Below are 24,627 nucleotides of genomic sequence, written 5' to 3' on the forward strand. Positions count from 1 at the left end.
ATTTGAATCTCACAGACTCCATATCTCAGCTGAGAAGCAACCATTAAGTGTCAAGCACTGGACTTCACCTCCGCTCAGCATCAAGTGCACACTTTGCTATGTGATGACAAGCTTTGTTCCCCTTCATTTACTTTACAAATGTTCAGCTCCTGCCCAAGTGCACACTAGTGCAGTGCACACACAGGTTCAAGGGAGGCTGGAATGCAGTTTAAGTTTAGGAGTATGTCAAACAGCCAGTACATCAATGGCACAGTGATAAATATGCAAGGAGATCATGCATAACTCACAGGGATCAACATCAGTGTGGCATTCACTGAGCAGAGTAATGGTTTTTTAACACTAAAAGGAGCAGTCAAAAATAATTTACAAAATATAGAACAGAAAATATGTATTTGGTGTTTCAGATAAAAAGTTAACACGCTGCTGAAATCCTGCTGGTAAACTCTGAATACTCTGAAAAAACTCTCAATACTTGCCCAAAAAAACAGTCTGTGTCATTCATCCACTGGTTTATGAACTGTGCAGTGATGGGCTCAGGATTGTGTGGAAATCTGATGTTCTCCAAGGTGTGTAGAAGTAGGTCAGGATTGTAATAGAGTGCAGCTATGGCAACTTGAAGACACATGGTACGGAGCTCACTTGTTTTAACTCCTCTGGTTAATCGTTCCAGCACAGCCTCCACAAAGAGTGGAATACACTGGGCAGAAAAAGGAGAAGAAAAGAAAAGGAAAAAAAGAAAAAGAAAGCAGTCATTATACTTGTTGCCACATTATACAAAAGTTTAAAATACTTTTATCAGAATTGATGTCCAGAGTTAACTGAAATCCAGGTATAATAACCTAGGAACACATTCTATTCACTTCCTAGTATAAAAGCATTTTAAGCCTCTGATCACATGCTTATAAATCAGCTCTTCTCTGAGCTAAAAACTGCAATGTTATTCTGAGCACAGAAGAGAATATTTGGGGCCATTTGGTGGAATTTGTTCTATCCTGTATAAAAGGTTTAGAAAAGAACTCAAAGACATTCTAATCTTTAAATAAAGATTCCCAACAATTTCAAAACTAACAGGCATTAAAAACTAAATTACCTAATCTGTTTTTCCTAAATAATGTAAAAGTGATGTTAGATTTCTTATAGAAGTTTTGAAATGAGTGAGTTTATTCAGATAAAATCAAGTATGCACAAATTTCCAAACAATGAAATACATATCTACTAAACACATATATATTTCAATGTGCAGATTTAGACTTTATAAAAATTTGGGAAGCATTATAAAAGTTTTAGTTTATGAGTTTCAGTTTAGCGTGCAACCATTTCAATTCACAGAGTTGTACAGCTCAATTAAGCCTTCCACCACCCACTTATTTCAATGCAAATGAACTGAATTCACTTTAAACTCTTCCAGATCTCCTTTGAAAGAAAAAACTTTCAGGGAACATTTTTATCTGCAATGACTTCAGATTTACATCAGTAAAGTTATACTGGTTTCAGTAAAATTAACCGAAAATTTATCACCGAAGTCCATGGACTGCATTGGTGGCAACATCAAATATGATACATCAAAGTAATTTAGGCTCATTACATAAAGCCCAGAATTTAGCCCCTAACAGAAAAAAGACTACTATCTAAAAGGGTGTTCTAAGAAACTCTAGCAAATTGTTACTGTTTTTCCCTGCAATCACAATCCAGCCACGAGAAAAAAAAATCTGCATTTCCAAACGCAATGCACTAAGTAATTTAAAACATCAAAAAGTTCCTATGGCTTGGAGAAACAACAGTAGTTGGATATGTGTAGTTAAACTCTCAGCCACAATGGTTTTAATTATGTGTGTTTTGCATCAATAGGGAAATTCTATTAGTAGAAAGCAAAAAAAAGACAACCCTGAACAACATACTATATCCTTATCATTCAGTCTGTATTTATTTTCTGGTCATGCCCATTAATATCTCATCTCAAAAACAAAAATCACAACCTTACAAACTCTCATGCGCTCATTTATTTATTTCCATTAACATTTCCCTCAAATTCTCCAATTCCAACTGTTTTTCTCAGGAACCATAGATGGATCACTGGAACCAGTAAAAGAGAAAACCTGTTCAATATATATCACCTGGTCAATACCCCGTCCTTTGCACTGAAGAACAATTACTTCCAGGAGTTTGGCTGCATGGCACTCTGCATCTTCTCCTGCGTCTCCTGTTAGTACCTAAAAATCAGAATGACAATTTACCAGTATTATCACCAACAACACTGACAGCAAGTGCTCCTGCACCTGCATACATCAAGAAAATCTCTACACAGCATATACATATCTATTCATGCACAGGACATAAGCAAGGATAAGTGGCTAAAGGGGAACTTTAAAGTCGAAGAAATTGCTGCAGTTCTTTAAGGATGTTATATTATTTCTATGTCCTCACTTCCTCTTTTTAAAAAATGTATGTTACTTATAAGAATCACTGATGTTTCCCACATTGTTTCCGTTTTTTCACTTCAATTCTAACAGTCACTGGCAGATCAACAGCCTGGCAAAGTGAAGTCCTATTTCTAGGCTAGTTTCTGACTAAAAACAAGATGTATGCAATCCTTCTGTGTATAGGCACACACGTGTGAAACTGAGTCCTTTGTCTCAGTGCATTTCAACAGCATGGTCAGTGTCAATCAAAACTGACAAAGCAGCAGAATTCTCAAACATACTCGAATTCTCTAAGCTTCTTAAAAATCAGCAGGTAGCTAGATGCCTAACACTCTATAATGCCCCAGATCAGAGAAGGACTGCAGCATGATCTCATACCTTATTATACATGAGAGACTCAGTATAAAGGAGAAACATGATAAGTGTAGGAAAAACTTCAAGTGAGTTCGCACCTTAGCTGACAACTAGGGAGTCCAATTGCAAGACACACAACCCAAGGAAATCAGGCTTCATTAATTCCTGTACTTACCAAAATAGCTGTTCATAGAAGAGAGTCAAGATGAACAGCAACTTTCTCCCACACAGATTTGTGCATGTAATTTTTTAAAAGCATGCCACTTTAAAAGTGTGAAGGTGCTGTATGTGCTCAGAACTGAGCTGAGACCAAAATTCCCTTAGTTCTGAAATGCCTGGCCACCACCTGGCATGTTCAGGTCACTGTGCCAATCTGATTGTTAAGTACTAGTGATAACCACAACAGTAAGATTTAGAAGCCTTACCTTTTTACACATAGCATAAATGATTTCTAAATGTTTTGGGTTAGACAGTAAAGTATCAGTGTCAATGGTCACATAATTATGCAAGAGAGGCATCATATCTGCAGAACAAGGAGAGCAAAAGAGAAAAAAGTTAAAGGAATCCTTGCAAGTGCTAACCAGTGAGGGTGTAGTCTTATAACGGAATTCACTGGCTTATATTCTTGGATACCATTGGAAATTCAAACTCTGAAAAAGTCTTTTCTAGAATTCTTCACAAAGTGCACCGCGCAGGGTGCATTGTCAGAAGAGGAACTAGGACAGGACTACATTTTAATTAATTAATTTGCAGTTTCGCATTAACTTTGAATATTTCAGCTGTCTTTGAGTTCAGGATCTCCTACGATAACTGATCACACTGACAGATTTGAACATGCTTCTCCTACTTAAATATGCTCCTGTTAAACTCCCACACTCAACAGACGGTCAGGGCATGACTCAAATACATGATCATTTTAAACCAAGACACTAAATGGAAGCGACCCTTATTAAGGTGGGGTTTGGAGATGAATTCTCAAACAGTGGAAACATCAGTAGAACAGAAGGGATTGTACCTGCAAAGTATTCAAAGCAATCCTGTTGGAAAACCTCATACAGAACACCTAAAAGCTGCCACATCTGAGGTGAAATCATCTGGCATGTTAAGCTGAAGGCCAAGGAGAGAATTTCTTCATAAAACTCTGTAAAAGAGAATCAATTTGAAGCAGAGTGCTTTAAAAAATAAATTTAACTTGCAAATACCTTGAAATCTGAAACCAAGTCCTGAGTCATATAATGACTAGAAGACAGCAATTAGAAACTAAATCATACACAGAAAAATAGTACGAATCGGAAAAGATTCTTTCAGATAGGCCTCATGTTGGCTACAGTTACAGCAATATGCATAGGTTTCCACTATCAATACACACCAAAAAAATATATCACCAGCACATCAAAGACAATGCTTTTAACCAATTACTGAAAAATATTTTATTTTCTCAGCCTTTGTTTTTTCTTAGAGGCCTTATTACAAAACTGTGTAACTCTTTCGAGCAGGGTACTGATAAAGCAGTAATTTAATTGCAGACCATGTCCATAAAAGACCAATGTAATTGTAGACACAGTCCTTTAAGATAACTAGTTAGACCTATAATCAGAACTGCATCTTCTGCTTTTGAGTTTGACCTCCAAAACACGACAAACAAGCTGACTAATGTACAAGAGGAGATCAGGAGAAACAAATTATAACTGAAAATTAATGCCTTTTTTATTCTTTAAAGAAGTACACACACAGATGAAATTCTGTTCTGGAAGGTAGCAATAATTAATCTACATGTTTTTACATTAAAAAAATTCTTCATGGTTTTTCTAAAAATTATCTCTAACACATACCTATAACATGTTTCTGCAAAACAAGGCCAATGATCTGTAAACAAATGCTCTCAAGCTGTTGAGTGATCTGAAATAAAAACATAAAGCAGTTTATTAAAAAAAATTAGAAATACAGCAATTTAATAAATGTATTTGACTAATTCAGTTGGAGAAGTTCTTACTAAAGGCTTTTATAATTTTTTAAATGCTGCATCAAAAATCACAATTATTACCAAATAAGATCTCACTGATGCAGAAAGAATCTCTTTTTTCGTGAATATGTGAAATGTAAACTTACATTGCACCACAACTGGGAGACCAATTCCTAGGAATACTATCCAAGAAATCACCTACAAATACGGGTCACCATTGTAAAAAACCAGCCTTAGGCAAAACATTTCTCCCTAAACTCTGTTTTAACAGTCTGTAATACAACCAGCCACTGTGAGGAAAATTACCTCTACCCCAGCCAAAATCAGCACATTCCAAAGGAGTGTTTACCCAAAAAAGTGCTAAGAATGTTACCCTGAGGATATAGATTCCCCTTGAAGTTGAGAGCTAAACAATGAAGAAATCACAAAAGTAAACTGGGTTTTAAATTCAAATTTGTCACAGATTGATTCCTGTTACAGTAAATGCACGTTCATGTCAAGTGATGCAACATACATGGAAATGCTTGTTGTCATGACTGAAAGGCATGTGGAATAGGAGAAAAGTATGAAAGAAAATCTCACCTCCTTGTGATCTTCCACAACTGTCAGGATTGTGTCAATTGTGTGCAAGATGCCCATGGCCATAACTGTTTTGTCCTCTACTTCCTCATATTCCTCACTCTGAAGTACTTTACCAAATATTTCAGCCTGTGAACAAAACCAACCAGCTTGACATTCAAGAGCAAACACACATTTCTAATTTGTCATGCAAAGCCAAGACAGCAAATGCAACAGCACCAATGCCTTATCTCTAAGAGCTGTCAGTACTGAAAAATATGCTCCTTACTTCTGAAAGGGGAACACAGAAAATTAAAATCTCTTTTTTTTTAGAAGTCTGAGTATGTTAAGTCTTTTGAAATGTTAAATGGTTAGAGCTTGGCTCATTAAAAACAGTGACAAAATTCAGTATCTTTGAGAAACCTACAGGTTTTAAAGATGCTTCCCAGAGCAAAGAAAACCATAAATACTGTGAATACTATAGGTAGACTCTTATAAAGATTACTTTAAACAGTGTGCACTTCAAAGTTCATTAAATGTTTCCCAAACTAGGCACATGCTTCTGACTGGACTGTTGTTGGACTATTGTCTCTTACCAGGTGTTGAGTCATGTCAACAGCGATTGTAGCCACTTCCTGACTGTACTCACAGATCATCTTCTGGATTACATTGGTAAGATCATCATTCTCCGTCTCTCTAATGATGTGCAAGAGCTCCTGCATAACTGGCCTCACATAAGGCTTCACATATTCCTTGGCTAAAACAACCAATTGAAACCAGGTGAAATCAACTATCCATAAACAAAAATACATGGTATCTCAAAACTACCAGGTAACTGACTACTCTTGAACAAAATAATTTTTTTAATTTGAATTTTAATTAATTTGAATAAAGAAATAAAAAAAGCCAAAAAACATACCCAAGGCACTTTTACAGTTCTTAACTAGTAGACGAAGTAAATAAATTGTACAATAACAAAATGTCATCTACAGCTAAAATCCAGTTTTGAGGGAATACTTGCCCTCATATATAGGCAGCATTCATTCTTAAACATACACACAAAGACAGGTGATATTTACTTTGTTAAAAGAAACATGCTGATTCTAACTTCTTTTGTGCATAGACTTGCTGTAAAAACTAGAATTTAGAATTCTGTGATGTACACAGTAACCAATGAGCAAGTGAAGCTGTCTAAACATGATGAAATGTTCTTAAATATATGCCTTTAGATGGTAGAAATGTTTAGATAAATCTGCACCAACCTCCACATCTCTACAAAAAAAGAAAAAATCAATAAATCAGTGTATACAGCTGATAAATCACTGTCACATACCTTGTTCTTGGTTGCTTATTAAGGTCTGAAGGGCTATGGCTGCTTCTACTTTGACAGGCATTTCCTTATCTTCAATCAGGCTCTTCTTTGTCAACTCTACTGCGTTCCTCAAGTTTAACTCATTGTGAAATTTCAAAGCACTGAATGAATGAAGTACCCAACAGGACTGCAAGACAAAAAGAAAAGCGAGTTAGGGACTATTGCAATTTTTAAGCACTTTTTTAAGTGATTCAAAACCAACACTATCTATCTCTCTGTTTCCATGTATTGCTTTTTTACACCCCCTTAATTACAGGGTATTCATACATCAGATGTAAGTTTTTGCTGTTACTGTAACTCAAGCAGTTCTTTGTCATCTTTTTCCAAATTCCAATAAATTCAGCATGCACATAATTTGCGTTCATAGCTTTGGTCCTTCTGGGGAAAAATCAGAAAAAATTCAAGAAAATTAACTGTTTATGGCTGGTATCAGCACCTGAGGATTTTCTTCAAGCTACACTCAAACTGACGTTATCTACTCTGTGGAAATTCAACCTATTTTTCACAGGCATTCAACAAGTTTAGTTACTAAGATCTGCTAATGAAAAATGGCCACAATCACTGCTCAAATTCTCAAGTTCGATTTAAGAAGTAAACAACAATATATCACAGACTTTCCATCAATTGATTTAACTGAAAAATCATTTTTTAAATCAAAATGATGAAAAAATACTGTAAGACCGTTTTATTTTAAATTTTACTATGTCTTCGCTTTATTTCTTTCATTAACATTCAGAATGAAATCAAACTGTAAAGGAAGGAATCGTGGAAAATACTGAAATTGATGTAAGAGGTGAACTTACTCTAGCTCTGAGGTACCCCAGGTTAGACATGAATAAGGGAAATACATGATTCTGTAACATCAGCTCCATCTGATCCTTGAAAACGCTCTTCTGTTGGTGTAAGCAAAAATTAATTTTGGAGACCATTCCTTTTACATACTTCATCCTAGTCAGTAATTCATTTCAACTATCAACCATGGGAAATAAAATGACTTGTCTATATAATAAAGGTATTCTCTCTCAGAGATCTGGATCTCATACCTTGAACAGAACAAACTCATAAGCATAGCAAGTTCAAAGCCAGATAAGTAAAAGAACTGTACATATATAATATTCAACTCTACATTATTCATTACAATACTATAAACAGGAATTTTCATTTTATTTAAGGCAATTGATTCTAGCTGATTTTTCTTTAAAATTATTCAAGATAAATAACCTAGCACTTCCATTCTTCCTACAAGAGAGTATATACATACCTGAAGATAAATATAAGCTTAATATGAAACAGATCTGAGTTTTCAAATGACCTACGGTTACTATAAGCATCGAAACTAATTATTTTGCACATTACAACAACAAAAAATCACATCTTTTTTCATGTTTATTAATGGGCAAAGATAATTCCTTTGTGACAAAAATCTCCTTAGTTAGAGAAGGATATTTGATGAGTTATCCTTCATTATTTCAACCTTGGAAAATCCCAAGATATTCACAGGGAGCTAGAACTACCAGCATGGAGATTTGGGACTTTCCTTATAGCCCCGGAATACTAGAAAAGATATATGTTGGGGTATTACCACCTAAAGGAATGATTCACTGACTAAGACAGGAGGTGGGTGAAATGGGACATTCAATACAACATGTATCTTAGGGAATCAGACTTTATTTCACCAGTGTATACATCATTTTTTTCCATACTGATTCCCCAAACCATCACAGAGGTGGATGAAGAACTGAGCAGAGAAAAATCAGAGAGAAGGGGAAAGAATTTTCCCTTGTGCACACAGGTCAGAAGTTTGTGTGCATTCAACTGAAGTTTTGTGGAGAGCCAGGTGGCCAAGGCAGGGTCATTGTGTCTACAAGCTCCTTACAACCTGTATCTCAGTCAACTCAACAGCCAGAAAACACTTACAAATATAATATTTTATGCAGAAACAGCTGATGGAATTTTTCAATGTGCCAAATTCCAAATACAAGAAATTCAGATCTGAACGGAGTCTGCAGTGTTTGGGGATTATTAAACTTTTATAAAGTATATTATAGCCTCATGTTCCAAGACTGAAAATTTCAAATAGGAGTAGAATACTGCAATAACCTTTTTTTCCTCAGGAAAGAGACAAATAGATTTAGAAACCCTCAGTCAATATGAAAGTCTCCTCATAACACAAACAATGTCTTCCTCTTTCACTGTTATGCTCCAGCGTGAGGGAGGGCATCTACAACCCAACATAATCTACAAAAATTCTTTAAAAGTTACTGATGTTTCAGGAATTAAGATCAGATCATAGATTGGTACATTGGCAAAAAAACAGACAGTAAATGTTGGTAAGATGTTGCTTGTGATATGAAGACACATCCTGCACAGAGAGACAACTCACATAAAATACAATAAACTACTTCTAAAAAGAAGCCTCCAGCACACAGTCACCATTCTCATGCTAAAAGTGATAAACTTTTGGCAGTTCTTTTGACATGGAACAAGGGCTTACTTTGGACTCCACCATCTACAAAAACATAAGGGAAACTGTAATCAATGTTAATTAGAGAGCAACAGCGTGGATTAAATTTGTATTCAGATTCCAGAAAAACACTCAGAATTCTGAAGGTGTCTATAAAAAAAAAATGGAGGAAGGCTCTGTGTTCTTCACAGTTATTTTCAGAACTCCTAACTGGCTGACGAAACAAGACTTAGAGCCACACATTGCAGAGTAAGAAAGTTGGAAAGCTAGACAAAACACTCCTGCAACATGTGAAGTAAACCTTTTTCTGGAACCAGAAGACGCCCACAACAGCACAGGCTGTTGGGGAATTTGATAAAGAATCACAGGCAATGTTACTGATGGAATGCATGTTTGCTTTTTTAACACTTCCATTTTACTACTAAAGCAGAAGAGGACCAAGGGACTGTTCTATAGCAAATAGAGCTTTGGAAAAACTTGAGAACAAAAATCTGTGTATAAAATGGGAATATAAAACCCAGGAAAGAATGTTAATATTTTTAAATAAACAAACCCTAATATTCTGATTGCACAGTGAAATCTCTCTACAGATTTTATAAATATGGCTAAGGGACAGTCATACTTTAAAAACTAAGACTCTTCTATTTTAAAATCACCATTGATAGTAAGAATTGCCAACCTCGTTCACTTCTTTACCCACCTACCTTCAGTAAAATATCTGCTAGGGATCCTATAACATGCAAAGCTCCATCTTTTTTCCTTGGATCAATGTTTGGCTCTGTCAGAATCTGGTAGCAATATGCCATCATTTTTGGTAATACCTATGCAGAACAGAAAACACACAATCTCCTTTTGTCAAATTATTTTAATAGCATTTTTTAAGTTAAAAAATTCATATGACATTCTTAATAAATTTTATCTTGGCCAAAGCAACTGTGAGGTACTATGTGTAGCATCTTTCCATAGTTAAAATTTAGAAGGCTTCTTTTTCATCTTTTTAGCCAAACTTGTCAAAATTAATCTCCTTGAAATTTCACATTACTACTAGTAAATAAGGTATTTTTGTTATTGTCCTGAGGTAAATCAAAAAAGGTGATGAAAAAGCAAGAGGCTCAAACTGTACCTAACCCATTTTTTTTCCTTTAACTTCTTTTCTGGCTTGTCGCACACATATATATTAAATAAATATATATGTGTGTGTACATATATATATGAAGATACACATATATTCAAGAAGAGCAGATTAAAACCTCATAAACTTAAATTTGATCTATTGATTTTGGCAGTGGCTTCTGAAGTTGACTAGACTTACAAAGGTTTCTTGGCAAAACCAACCACTGAATATAATTTCCACACCCATTATGTACTTTTCCCTGATTATGAAATTTTGATGGTCTCAATACCAATCATGAAAACGAGAAGGAAGGTCAGTGGGCAAGAACTGTTTTGACAGCAAAGAAGTAGAAAGGTCATATTCCACCTGACATAAGACTGTTCTTCTTTGAAAACCCATATGGAAATGGAGCTCCCTGTTTACTGGATGTTAAAACAGTACCCAGAAAAACACCTGCCACTACAGCAAGCTGACATGTGCCTTCCAGGACTTGCCTGGGTACTTTTGCACAGATAAATCACTGTAAATATAGAAAGTTCTACAGAACAGTTATGTCCTCATTAAAAAGTAAATGCATGAAATGGGTTTCACTCTTGCTAATTTCATTGCTGTCAACAGGATTTTAAATAGCATCAGTGAAAATTAATAAGGATCATGTTCACTTTTTCCCCTGCTACAGTTTGTGATGCTCAGAACAGCCATGACAGAAGCTGTCTGTAAACTTGGGAAAAATCTATTCCAGTACATCTATTTCAACTCAGTTTGTATCTGGTAGATTAATTTTAAAGCTGCAAGAGGAATCCATTTATTTAAATATATACACACATATTTTGATTCTCCCAAAATTAATAGCACTCAGCCAGGAAACATTTGATTATGTATTATCAAGTAGATTTTTCAAGACTAGCTTCTTGTAGCATCTTCAAATTTAAGGGAAAAATAACATTATAAGGAAAATCCAAACAAATGAAAGTCTCCAGTTTCATACCTCTTTTCTCTTCTTTGCAGCAGTATAAAGGAGATTCTGTGCTGCTGTTGTAGTGGATGCATAATCCTCAAATACATCTAAAAAATTGGAGGGGAAAAAGCATAACAAAAAAAATTTTCTTTTCTGAGTAATGAATTTTTTATAGACCATCTTGTTTTTGAGATATTACGAATTCAGGTGAATATATAACCTCAAAACTATTGACATGGTTGCTTTCACTTAACAGTTAGAGTCAGACCCAAGCTTATGTCACATAGCTTATAAAAGCATTTACTTATTGCCTTCCAAATCTACTGCCACTCATCATTCCTTTTATTAAGGATATGTTATTTATTCATTAACTCTTCTGAGACCATGTATATAAGGGATGAAAAATCCTGTCTCTTTTTTTAATTACAGTCCTTATAGAAAGAACAACAGTACATTCCAGTACCATCTGTATACCATATGTACACACTTTTGGCTTGATTTTATTAAAACCTCATGGGAAACCTTTTGTATGTAAAACTACTTGGATCTGGGGTAGTTTTATATCTGCTGAAAGTTGAAGCTTTTTAGCTTCATTCATTACAAGTAAACCTCCTTTAATCATATTGAAAATACAATTTATATCTTGGAAAAGATATCTGTGCTTCAAACATACTCTAATCCAAATATCCCTACACAAATTAAACTAAAAGGTCTAAAAATGTAATCTTAAAATGTGACTAAAATTACACAATAACTTTTCCTGAAAACTTGAAGATAAAACATCATTAAGAAATGCTACCAGACTACTGGAATTCTTGTTTCAAGCCAAAAAGTGCCTCACTAAGTTTCCATTTAATGTACTTTGATACTTGGGGTTTTTTTTGCCTTCCACGATACAATTTAAATCTGCATTTAACTTCCTCAGCTATGTATAAAAATAAGATTCACTCTTTGCACAGAAAGAATTGAATTCACACACCAAAAACCAGTGATGTATTTGTACCCCCGTGATCAATGTTATATTGTAATTAATTTGTTGCATAACAACTCTCCAAGCTTTTTTAATTATTCTATGAATATTTAAACTCTGTTTCCACATATGCTAATCCCAAATCAACTAATTAAAAATTCCCAAATGCTACATATATATCTCTATGGTGCCTGGCTTGCAGGAGTTTTCCAGCTAGAATTGCTGTATTTTTAAAATACCCTTCTCTTTTTCAATGACATGACTCTTTTAATAGAAGTAATTATTCATAATATGGCTCTATGTGATATTCCCAAGATTTTGCACCGAGTCTTTTGAAAGAACACATATATCTAATTATCTTACAATCCACTAATAATAATTGGCAAAAAAATGCTGAAGGCATTGACAATTTTCAGTAGACAAAGAGCAAGTCAGGCCTCTTCTGGTCAAAGTGAGAGCTGCAAGGACTTGCAGACAGCTGGCACATCTGCAATCCAGGACTCTGAAACTGGCATTAATCAAGTGAGCAAGCCAGTCTATTTGAGCTGCTCCAAGCACATGGGAAGAAGAAACAAATGTTGAGAGAATCATTTAAAGCTACCAGCCAAATGGTCCAAACTCGCTTGATCTGCCACCTGCTTTTAACTACACATTGGTGAGATTTTGTTTTTGTTTTCTTCTTCCTATTGTTCAGGACACTGGTGGTGAAGACAGAGCCATTACAGCAGGCATGTGGATGGTTGGAACTATAATTACAGCTATGATGAAAGGAAAAAATACCTGAAGAAAATGCTAAAAATGCTAGATTACCAAATTTCATGCGGATATATTCATATGGATCCTCTTGCCAGAGCTCTTCATCCTCATCTTTGTAGCACATTAGAGAGAATATCACCTCTTCTGTTATACTCTAATTTTAGAAAAGTCAAATACACATAAGTACACACAAAATCAAACTCCAGTACAGCTTCCCTCCACCATGCACTACTTTATTACCTACTTTTCTGAAGAGCAATATTCCTTTAAGCAGTGCTCTTCTATTTTGTCTAACAGAAACAAACTTACAGTATTATAGGTAATTTCCTTTTGCAACAGTCCCAGACAGCAGCAGTAATTACATAATCTATCTTTACAATAATACAGTACCACACACAAAATAATACTTCAGGACATAGTCTATAAACAGCAGAACATTGCATTCTGCAGAAGGATCTTACCAATGCAATACTTAGCGTGAGAAGAGATTTCAGAATTCTTTCTCTTAACAGTCATGGAATTAATGAGCTACAACAGGGGAGCTTATGATATGAAAAAAATAAGAGCAGGAAATCACTTTACATTTGTTCTTAGTTCACTTATGAAACACATCCTTAAAACAGACTTCAGCTCTTTTGGGTCAATGTTTTCTTTGTGCACTATCTTTGCACTATGATCAAATGTGAATTTCCCAAATCTATAGACAATTAGCAACTAATAAAAGGCAGAACATTATGACTGTATAGCAGACTTCAAAAATAAAAATAAAGAACTTAGGGAACAGAATCTTTGATTGAGTTAACAGTACCTGCAATAAAAGGTAGTTGTAATATTGAAAAAAAAAAAAGCATTTCTACATGAATGTGGTTTTTTTTCCAAATCAGTTGCCGAATGACTCAGAAAACCTTGTATAAAACTGCAAAACTGGGGGTGGGGGAGTTGGTTTTGGTTGGTTTTTTTAATAATCCCTCTGACATGCAGTGTTTATGACTGGGTTTTATGCACTGACCTGTATGTGTGGCTTCATTTGCTTCCATGTTACAGAGTGAATAACCCCTTGGTTCAGATAATTTAACGTTTGCTGAAGAACACGTGGTGCAACATAGTCTTTTTGCCTGTACTGGTCTAAGATTCTTAACAGAACCTAAAGAAATGACAAATTGATATTTTAAATTAAGACTGAAAATTCTGTCTCATGCATAGATATCCAGTGCATCTCTTCAGTGAATATACATGAACAGATAAATTAGTTTTATAGCAGAGGTTCTGGAGTTAGAAATCACTATTATGCCTTTGACCCAAAAGTCATAAATGATTTGAATATCAAGGTTCTAATCCTGCAAACTTTTATGTACATGTCCACCTTTACTACTAGCTCTACCATCTGATCACTTGTGACTATAAGCAAAAGATATATTTTAATATTCAGAGGCTCAGTTTACAGAGGCCTCAGTAAAACCTGGAATAGATAAGGAAAAGGCACAGTGAGATTTTCAAATTGGTGGCTTATATATCTGCTAAGTGGTGTCTGTGTTCATATTTAAGGACAGACCCCTAAAGAAGACAAATTACTTCGGAAGAACAGTGATAAGAATAGAAATACTAAATTAGGAAAGAAAAATAGGTTCACCTAAATCTGTGAATCAGAAAAGATGCAAAACTCTTAACTTCAGTTACCTATACAACCAGATAGAATCAACTAGCATGCTATTACAAACTCTATCACATAAAGCTTCCTTAATATAAAAGTCTGCTCTACTAAGAAGACCCCACGGTTCAAAGCCACTAATCTGCACTAATGGCAGATGAATTATTAGCAGGTGTAAAGAACTGGCATGTAAAGGAATAACAATAAAAATCAAGGGCAATGCATAACAAAATATTGAGTCACTTAGTTCCAGCAGAACAATTCTGCTTCATAATTCTTTAGAACATTTTAATAAATTTTATTTTGCATACAGTTCCTCATTAGGAATACTAAGTCTGACCTTAAGTCTTTCATATGACACTGTTCTTGGACAAGAATTGTCTATATCTTATACAGACTCGAGCAAAATGTCAGCACTTAACAACCGATGAATAAGTAACGAAGGCTTAGTAATGTAATATTCACAACAGAATTCTTACTTACTCTGCAAGGAAATGTGACAAATCACCATTTAAGAACCAGAAATTGAAGAAATGTGCAGATCATCCAGTCCACTTATCTTGAAAGCTAAACTGTCCCTTCGGCAACACAGCTTAATACCTTAACAAACTTTAGGTATCTCAAATTATAACTGCCCATGGGAGTCCACTTATCCACTCAGGAGTGACATTGCAGGGAATTTAGAATAGATATCAGGCTCTTTCCCTTTTCATTAAATTCACGGCCTTACCACAACCATTCCTCTTCTTAGTTCTTACTAATGGATAAACTATTCTGATGTCAAACTGGATGGAGAAAAGTAATTTTGTTTTGCAGACAACCCTGGTGTTTTGAAATCTAGTTTAAATCTGACTTCAAATGACAACAACAGCCTGGCACCCTGCATCAAAGACACCACAAATTTAAACTGTAAGAAGCCTGCAGATGCCATGTCAAGGATATTTCATCTGGCAGCATGCTAAGGAGCCACATATTCTGGAAATATGAATTATCTAAACACTTGTCACTTGAAAAAGTGCATTCCTGGGTGTTTTTTGAGGTTTACAGACCAAAGAAAATCACTAGCAGGAGAGTGTTCTGCATGCTCTTGGCTTCTTAGGGGTGTGTTTTGAATATGTAACGCATAAGCCTGGACAGTCAAGAGCTCTAGTGAGCCAAAGGCATGGGAACTACTGCTCCCAGTCATCCAGCATATGGCAGGCTGAATGACAAACAGAAGCTGGGCCAAAAACATCTGAGCTTGGGAGCCAGCATTCTTAGGCTTTCAAGAACCCAGTATCTGTAGCCATTCTACCACAACCAGGGAAATGCTGAAAGCCTGTGCTCCCAGGGTCTCCCAGCTCACAGTTGAGCTGGCAGAGAAACACAGAAAACTCTGCAAGGAACTGCCTCTCTTCTATGCAACCTCATCAGAACTTAACTGTCTCCACACACCATGTTAATCACAAATAATCAGTGCTCCCCAACAAAAATAATTTCCTTGGAAACTGTGAATTTATGGTATATTTTCATATAATATGCTTTCCAGATATAAAATAACTTTCATTGCTGTTCTCCAGAAATCTTCTAATCTGCTTGTATCTTCCTGAAATAAAACAGTATCACTGGATTACCACGTCTAAGCAGTTTGCAGCGAAAGCACTTAGTAAAAACTGGCCTAAAAATACACCGTTCTATGAAGTGAGACCTCTGCATCAAGTTCTTCTCTCAGTTATATCAAGAATGTTTATTCATGATGATAACAGCATTTCATCAGCACTCACCTTTTCTGAGAATTTTCCTGCAGAGGTTTTCAAATTGCTGAAAATTTGTGTTATTATACCTCAGTTGTATGGCACCGAGTTCTAAGGAACTCAATCTCTAAAAGGAAAACCTGCCTGTCTCTCTTCAGTTTTGTTTAATGAATGAACTTTGATACAAGTGCACTGTTAAAAAGTAACACATTTCTTCAGCCAAAATGATGCAATTCATAAAATGAACTGTGCTTACCTGTTGTATGCCCACAGCGTAGGTTTTTAAAAAGAAGTCTGAGAATTCAAAGTACTCTTTAGTTACATTTCCAGGACTTCCATACCTTTAGGAAGAAAAGGACACAGATATTTACATTGTGAGAAGTCCCCTATGTCAGGAAAACACAGTACTTTCTAAACCACAGAGGACCCTGCATCAGCAAAGGAAACCTTTCCCACAGGTTCCTTCCAAGCCATCATTTCTCCTACAATGCCCCACTTTCCTTTTCTTTTCTTAAATTATCATAAGGTACAATATTATAGTCAGGTAAGTATCACTGACCTTTTGTCACAAGTTTTGTAACTTACATGTTTATGGATTTCTTTTCAAATCTTCCCCTGCCTATATATTTGAGAATATAAACACTTGTAGCTGGATATGGTAAAGTAGATTGATTGATCGATTTACTTTTCCTGTGAGGTGAGTTTCTTGCCATCTTAGAGAGTCAAATCATTTCACTCAGAGCTCAGAACAGTGGCTGTGCCAGTGCAAGGCAAAGGACAGCAGCAGGAAAACCTCTTCAGTGACCATGTGCTGTTAAATTGATTAAACTGACCTCATCACCGTCTATAACTACCTGAAGGGAAGTTCTAGCCAGGTGGGGGTTGGTCTCTTCTCTCAGGCACTCAGCAATAGGACAAGGGGGCACGGGCTTAAGCTCCGCCAGGGGAAATTTAAGTTGGATATCAGGAGAAAATTCTTTACAGAGAGAGTGATCAGGCATTGGAATGGGCTGCCCAGAGAGGTGGTGGATTCACCATCCCTGGAGATTTTTAAACACAGATTGGACGTGGCACTGAGTGCCATGATCTAGTAAATGGACTGGATTTGGACCAAGGGTTGGACTCGATGATCTCGGAGGTCTTTTCCAACCCAATCAATTCTATGATTCTATGATTCTATGTCTAATTGCACTGCAAGTAAGGGTACAGGTTTGTAACCCAAAGGTTTTAATAGGTTTGTTAGTTTGTTACCGTTCAAAGAGACGAGCTACAATGTGCAATGCCCACTTCTTGCACTTCCACCACACCAGCTCCGGTCTATCATCTTCATCAATTTGCAAAGTCTCCTACAAATAAATACACTTGTTTTAAATTAGCAATGTGATTTATTGAGATCAACTATGCTTTAAACATTCCTTGATGAGTAAACTAATGTAAAGGCACAGTATCGACTAAAGCTTTGGTTCTGTTAACAATTATGTAACATTCAGGACCTCTCAATTACCTTAATTAGCAAATATAACGTATATGTGCTATGCCTGCACAATGCCTGTGCTTTAATTTTCAAAATAATATATATTTAAAAGATGAAAACTCTCAGATATGCTTGAATAATACATGCACTCTGGTTTAAAAATCAAGCATGATACTAACTCCGAATATATACACACTCTAACCACATACTAATGCAAAAGCTGTTACAAGAAAGTTAAGGTTGTAAAATAATTTTCTAGAAAACTTAGGAAATGCCAGCTAATGCTGTATACACACAAACAAGAATTTAACTACTAATTTTATCTCGTTCTTTGGGAAATATGAATCATGGATGAAATAAAATGAAGAACAGAGACAAATTACGGGTTTGTGATGAGCTTTTGATTTTTGTTTGAGAGAAACTTGGAAAGTTGCAAAATACTCCAGATTTAAGTTTTCATTGTGTCTCTATCTCAGACAATGAAATTCTGAGAGCTTACATGACCTTGCTTGCAATTCTGTCAGAAATACGACTTATTCTAAGGACAAGAATCTTAAAAAAGTATCTTAAAGAAAGAACACTTAGAAAATACTCACACTGATTGCTCCTCAAATGGCAACACAACAAGTATCAGAGGTCTTTATAAAGCTAACACTTACCAGAGGTACATTTCTATCAATGATAGTCCGGAAGATCTCCATCCACTGAGTCATAGTCTGGTTATTCACCAACTGGAGTGGCAGTGCATACTGAAATAAGAAAAAAACCCCACAGGTATGAAATACTATTTTTCCCTGTAAAAGGTAGATCTTTCTACAGTAGTTACATTCTGAGAAAGATGAGTTTTTAAGTAAAATTAAAACTAATTAGGTTAGCTATCAATAATACTTTAATTGCATCCATCTTGGTACAATTTAGAGAGGAATTTCTGAGCAGACACGATTTAAGGAAAGTTCCTTGATCTGAGAACTTGCCAATCCTTTTTGCTCCTTTCTCTTCTTCACAACAGCCCAGCTACCTTTTAGGGACCCAGCAGTGTCTGTATTATGGGGTTTGGGTAAACAAATAGCATTTTAGTAAACCCAGTGTGCTCCTTATTACTACCTCGCTACTATCTAATAAATCTTTACTTCTCTACAATACCCAAGCAAGTGACAATATTCAGGCAAGTTATTGAAAAGAAAACAGGATACTGGTATATTTTTAAACCTCCCCCCATGTAATAACAAATTATTTTAACTTTTTAACCCCCAGTAAGAATTTTCCAGCTGCTCCTTATGTAGGATATGGTTTTGTTTCTGATTCCCTAAAAGTACTCCCTCACCAAGCTCATCACTGTAAAAGCCAAAGTCATCTCTCCAAATTGCATGTCCTTCAATAAATAATATCCATCTGATCTTCAGAACATAATGAGAAATGCCACCTACTGAAGTGCAGTATTTGACAATTACACCACAATATCCATTACTGACACTTTCAGAGGCCAATCACACAGTGTAGATACCTATACAGTTCATATCAGGTTATGTGCAATTTTATAAAAATAGGACATTTCTCCAGTAAGATTACAGATAGGATGTGCAGAATTACCTACACTCATTAAAAATTTAATCTGGGAGATCATGTGACCAGTTTTTAAGTAGAAAAATCTATAAATATCGTATTTCTATTACAGCTGTTTATTGTACATGACTTTGCCCATCTAAATGGCTATTCTTATTCAATCCCACCTCTGAGTGTACTGAAAGGGGTCACTGTGCCCAGCAAAGTAAAAGTTTTGCTTTTTCCTTTACACAGATGCCAACCTGAACAAGAGCATAGAAGATTTTTAAGATCTGTTTCTGAAGCAGTACAGAGTAATGGGAGTTATCAGGCAGAAGCTGGATCATCTGCTGCTGAATCCGAGGCAAAAAAATTTGCATTGCTGCTATAAGAGGATCTCGCTCCTCGGCTTTTTTGTATCTGCAAAGGAAACAAAAATGTTGGTCCAGGATCTACACACTGGAGAGTCTAATGCCTATTCCCCACCAGTAATTTAATTTCTGTCCCCTAAAAAAAAAGAACATCCACCTGTTCCTCCTTCATTCTCCCCTTCTCTAGCCCCAATCTCAACAATTTGTGCAAATTCACTATAAATACCTATAAATAGAGAAGTGAAAACCAACAAATGTTACCTTATCCAAATGCAGCTAATGAGAGGAAGACCTACTGTTCTTTACTACTGAATTGTCACCTCACAGGAGCAGGGACTTGAATTTCTCTGATGTTCATACCAATGCCAAGCCCAGGTTGAGTGCTGAACAAACAGGAGTGAACAGCCATCGGAAGGGAAAGACAATTCCTTGGTTTGGAAAAGATTGTCTTTCTCTATTTACATTCCTTTTGTGTGGCTTATACACATTTCTAACAATAGGCAATTACAAAAGAAGTGAGTGAGAAAGCTCACTATGCTGTTCCTAATTCACACTTTGTGGATTTAGACTATCAGGAGGATGGTACAGGTAACAATATGCAAGAGACACATGTACAATTGTACATACAATAATGACAACACTCTATTCATGACATAAAAGCAGAAAACAATTTGCATTCATATATCCAACATCTGGGGACTCTTCAAACAAAAAAAGTTATAAACATATGGAGTTTTTCCACACATAGATTAAAGGCACGTGGCCTCAAGAAAAAAATGTCAGTAAATTAATACAGATTATTGCTGGCATCTCTGCTTTCAACTCACTGATGATAGAAAGATGATGAATATTTTTCATTTATTTGCAGGAAAGGAAGCATAATTATTAATTCCCATTTTCTATCTGAATTCTTTGAAGAACTGCCAGTGCTCTCAATAAAGTCATTTTCAGTAATCACCTGAGACTAAAAGCACCAATTCCTCACCTACTGATGGACATCAACTTACTCATAAGTCTTCACCAGCTGATACAGGCACAGGAGGCTCCCAAGCCAACTCCCACTGTTTGGAGACTGCAGGTAGTAGCCTATCTTGTCCACCACAGCTGTCCAGTGACCAGGAAAGTCATGTTTAATGATAGCACGGAGGCACATGGTCAGCTGGGCTCTACGGCAGGAGGGAAAATTAAATATATTATAAGTGAGTAAGATCATGGCAGAGTGTTTAAAATTAAAGGATAGACCCCAAACCATGGATTATTGGCCACAATACACATATTATGTCGTAAGCATCATACATATTTTGACAGCAGTGAAAGAGTTCTGGGAAGCGGCAGAAGAAAAACAAGAATAAAATCTTAAGGGATTTAATTTTGAGGAAGAAACTAATTTCAGAACATTCTAGGTACTTTCCCCCCTCCCTCCTCCCTTTCCACATGTATCAGGTAATATTTTAAAAGAATGAATTGCTCATGAAAGCAGCTAGCTTTGTACTTTAAAAATGAATGTTTATATTTGCTTCTGAGGCTGAAAGCAACCACAAAAACACAAATTTGTATGTTTGCATTAAACAGTAATGGTCTGTGTTATGATCCAAGCCACAGGTTCCTCAAGAAATTACGATCTTCCTGGGATATTCTAGAACAGCACTTTCTCAACCTTCAAAGCATATGGCAGAGCCAGTTAGGTAAAAACCATCTTACCATTCCTCTCCTTCCACACACTTTTAGATATCACTCATGATGGTGAGGCAAAGCAGGATTGTTAATTGATTGAAGTGAGGTGTGACTAAAAAAGCTGAGCAGCACTGAACTAGAAGCTGTAAAGAAATACTCTTGGCTCTGCTAATGAATTAAAAAATATTTTCTATTATCAACTGCTTTTCCTTGGGTATCCTCCTGCAGTCCATTACATCAGGAGCCACTATTACAGAGTAGGCGAATATGGGGCCCTACACCTACTGATCCTTTTAGCTCTGTACAAACTTACCTTCCCCCTCAAGCCTTTGGAGTTTGTGCTTGTTGCCAATTTGGTTCCTCCTCCCCCCTTATTCTTACAAGCAAACCATGAAAAATATCAGTATTAAAATATCAGACTAGTTCCAGTAGAGTTCCTCTGACTTTTTTAACCTCTGACAAATCTTCAACTTTTTCCAATATTTAAAAACCCTGTACTTTATTCCTGGTGATCGTCCCAGGGTTTTCAACTGTTCTTTTAGATGCAGGCTGTCACTGTAACATCAGGGCATTTTAAATATCAAGTTAGGAAACGATGCCTGAGCCAGCTTGCGAAGAAGTCTTCAAACTTCCATTATTTTGTGTTCCTTTGGATAAACTCAGCCTTGGTATTTATGACAGGATGGCAGGGGAAACTACATGCCTTTACCTCATTATTACAGAAACAGTAAGCACTTCCTTACCTTGTAGTGCAACCTTGGCAAGGAGCTCTATCTCTTAGTGGAGATACTACTCTGTGTCAGAGCATGTTAGAAAAACTGAACTGGAAATGATGATTTAGTTCATTTCCTTGTCTCTGCACAGGCCCATTTATACCCTAAGCATTCCTGGCAGCTGTTTGTCTAATCTACTCATAAAGACCTCCAGTGACAGTAATGCTATTGCAGTCTAATTCATTCTGGTGTATCATTATTTTTTGAAGCCTTATCTCCAATTTCAATCTGTAGTCAATCGTTCCTCTTCTCGATATAATTACTGAAAAATAAAGACATCTTCAGGCACTAGCTGGTAGATTTAGGAGGAGAGTATAGGAAGATTTTCTTCTGTTTTTCAAAGATGAACATCTATACACTACAGCCTAATCCCATCCTTTCAGCCTCACTTTAATTAGAGGGATGAACAACCACAGATTGTAGTATGTCTTGTGATTCTTAACTATTCTTCCAGCAAACTGCAGCAATTCTTCATTCTTTTAACATCTTAAAACCAAGAACACTAATACACATTTAAATACTGGGAAGACATATAAAAATTGCTGAAGTAATTAAGAAAAGGGCTATCAGAAAACAGGAAACAGTATTTCCCCGGAATGGTTAATTCTGTATTGCAGACAGCCCTGTACACAATCTGCCCTCAATGAGCCAAACAGGCAGGCTGTCACTACAGCAAGTGTTACAAGACACTTTGAACAAACACCATAAGAGGATAAATCACATCACAGGGCTCTCAGCCAGGTTACCACATTTCTGAAAAACAATCGCACATAAATAAGTTTAAATTAATTATTACTGCTTTTGCAAAACAAGTACTCGAAACATTGAGATTCTCACATTAACATCCAGACTGGTAGGTCTGAAAACATGAGCAAGAGAAATATCTCTATGCAATGAAAGGTACCTCACTAAGTCAGGAGAACGAATTATTCCTTCTACAATGTTATCACGAATCTGCTGACGATCATTTTCATGGATGTTGAATGGAAACACTGCTTCTCCAGGAGGTGGCTCACGGTCTGGCCAGTACTGTGTCACCATGTTCTTCAGGTAAATGGCAGCTAAGAACAGACATCAGGGAAATAGTAATTTAATTCTAACACACTTTTACATTACTCAGTGTTCAAGACGTAGTACAGCTGAAAGCAGAACAAAGAGTTCAAAAGACAACTGAAAACCAGCACTCGAGTTCTTAACAATTATAGGCACTAAGCACAGCTGAGTCAGAAAAACTCTTTTCATGATTTCACACAAGATCAGGCTCAAGTGCCTGTTCCAAAACAGAACAGGATGATATTTCTGTCAGCTTCTGTCAAGGTACATTCTTCATTACAACAGTCTTCCATATGGACATAATACTCCATCGTTCTAAACAAGCAAACAAAAATCTGCTTATCTGTATTTTCACTCATCCCTAAAACAACCACTGAAGCTCAGTAAGTGAAGTTTTGGAAGGCTCACGTAAACAAATCGCTGCACACACAGATGGGACGCTCTGCTTGGGGAAATGCCCAGTACCAAACTGGCACATGGCCTACCTTCTATTCAGACAGAAATGTTCGTTGTGAATTCCCTAAGCTTTATCTCACTATCAGGATTTCCCATAATCCCTTAGAATTGTTCCCTTCTGTCTCACATGGAAAAACATGAAAAATAAAGTTAATCTTCAACAGAAAACAAAGCAGCATTTATGCATCAGTACTAAAATGCCTGTAGGCATTCTTTAGGAAACATAGGAAATATGGTGTGAGGCATTAAAGAAATGTACTTAATAAACTCTTATCCCTGTACACTATTTTGGTTGATTACTAGCTAGGGTTTTAAAGTATAAATAAGACATCCTTGAGTACAATAATTTTTCTTGGTGATGACAAATTACAAAGTATGAAAACATGTAGTTTGTAAAATATTTTAGAGGAGTAAGAGGAAAAACAGCTCTTTGTCTATGACATGCCAAAATATTCAGACAAGAAACAGGTCCAGAAAGACCAGCCCAAGACTTTAATTTACTTTGTCCATACAAGTTTTTGGCTTTTAAAAAATTCCCAAGGAAATCTGTTGACCTCCCAATGTAATTTAAATGTGCTTTTTTATTCTATAGCCCTGCTCTGCAAAAACAACAACAACAACAATAAAATTACATTCTACATACTTGGTTTTTTTTCCTAAACGATACTGAAGTGAGAGATTAATTTATAAAAATGACCTTATGGAGTTTAGATTAAGCACCAAACTTTAGTAAAGAATGGTTTAACAACGCCATTCAAAGTTGGATTATCTTTGAGAAAACAAACGCCAGCATGACAAACAGCATATGTCAGCACACCCCAACACACCCAGGGGATTAATAGGATCTGTACCAAAAAAAACCCAACAGGGCTTCTATGGGAAATGCTGTTCCATAGGACAAAAACAAAGCTGTGAATAAAACAGTATTAATAATTTATTGAAAGAGCTGAATTTTCTCTGTCAAAAATATTGTG

General features: G+C 36.0%; 1 protein-coding gene across 1 annotated transcript in view; it reads right to left on the reverse strand.

Moving 5' to 3' along the window:
* IPO8 (importin 8) overlaps positions 1–24,627 on the reverse strand; it is a 49,017-nt gene that overhangs the window by 15,460 nt on the left and 8,930 nt on the right. The window contains exons 3-21 of the mRNA XM_064654638.1: positions 23,049–23,205; positions 20,705–20,863; positions 19,590–19,746; positions 18,444–18,533; positions 17,562–17,656; positions 16,567–16,651; positions 13,939–14,073; positions 12,984–13,083; positions 11,234–11,310; positions 9,836–9,952; positions 7,471–7,560; positions 6,629–6,794; positions 5,892–6,052; positions 5,320–5,445; positions 4,607–4,673; positions 3,790–3,915; positions 3,200–3,297; positions 2,115–2,210; positions 477–697 (exon numbers count right to left, since the gene is read on the reverse strand). Of these exons, the coding sequence (XP_064510708.1) occupies positions 477–697; positions 2,115–2,210; positions 3,200–3,297; positions 3,790–3,915; positions 4,607–4,673; positions 5,320–5,445; positions 5,892–6,052; positions 6,629–6,794; positions 7,471–7,560; positions 9,836–9,952; positions 11,234–11,310; positions 12,984–13,083; positions 13,939–14,073; positions 16,567–16,651; positions 17,562–17,656; positions 18,444–18,533; positions 19,590–19,746; positions 20,705–20,863; positions 23,049–23,205 (2,323 nt within the window). The remainder of the gene's footprint in view (positions 1–476; positions 698–2,114; positions 2,211–3,199; positions 3,298–3,789; positions 3,916–4,606; positions 4,674–5,319; positions 5,446–5,891; positions 6,053–6,628; positions 6,795–7,470; positions 7,561–9,835; positions 9,953–11,233; positions 11,311–12,983; positions 13,084–13,938; positions 14,074–16,566; positions 16,652–17,561; positions 17,657–18,443; positions 18,534–19,589; positions 19,747–20,704; positions 20,864–23,048; positions 23,206–24,627) is intronic.

Source organism: Pseudopipra pipra, chromosome 5 (genome assembly GCF_036250125.1).
Source record: "Pseudopipra pipra isolate bDixPip1 chromosome 5, bDixPip1.hap1, whole genome shotgun sequence".
Taxonomy (NCBI): domain Eukaryota; kingdom Metazoa; phylum Chordata; class Aves; order Passeriformes; family Pipridae; genus Pseudopipra; species Pseudopipra pipra.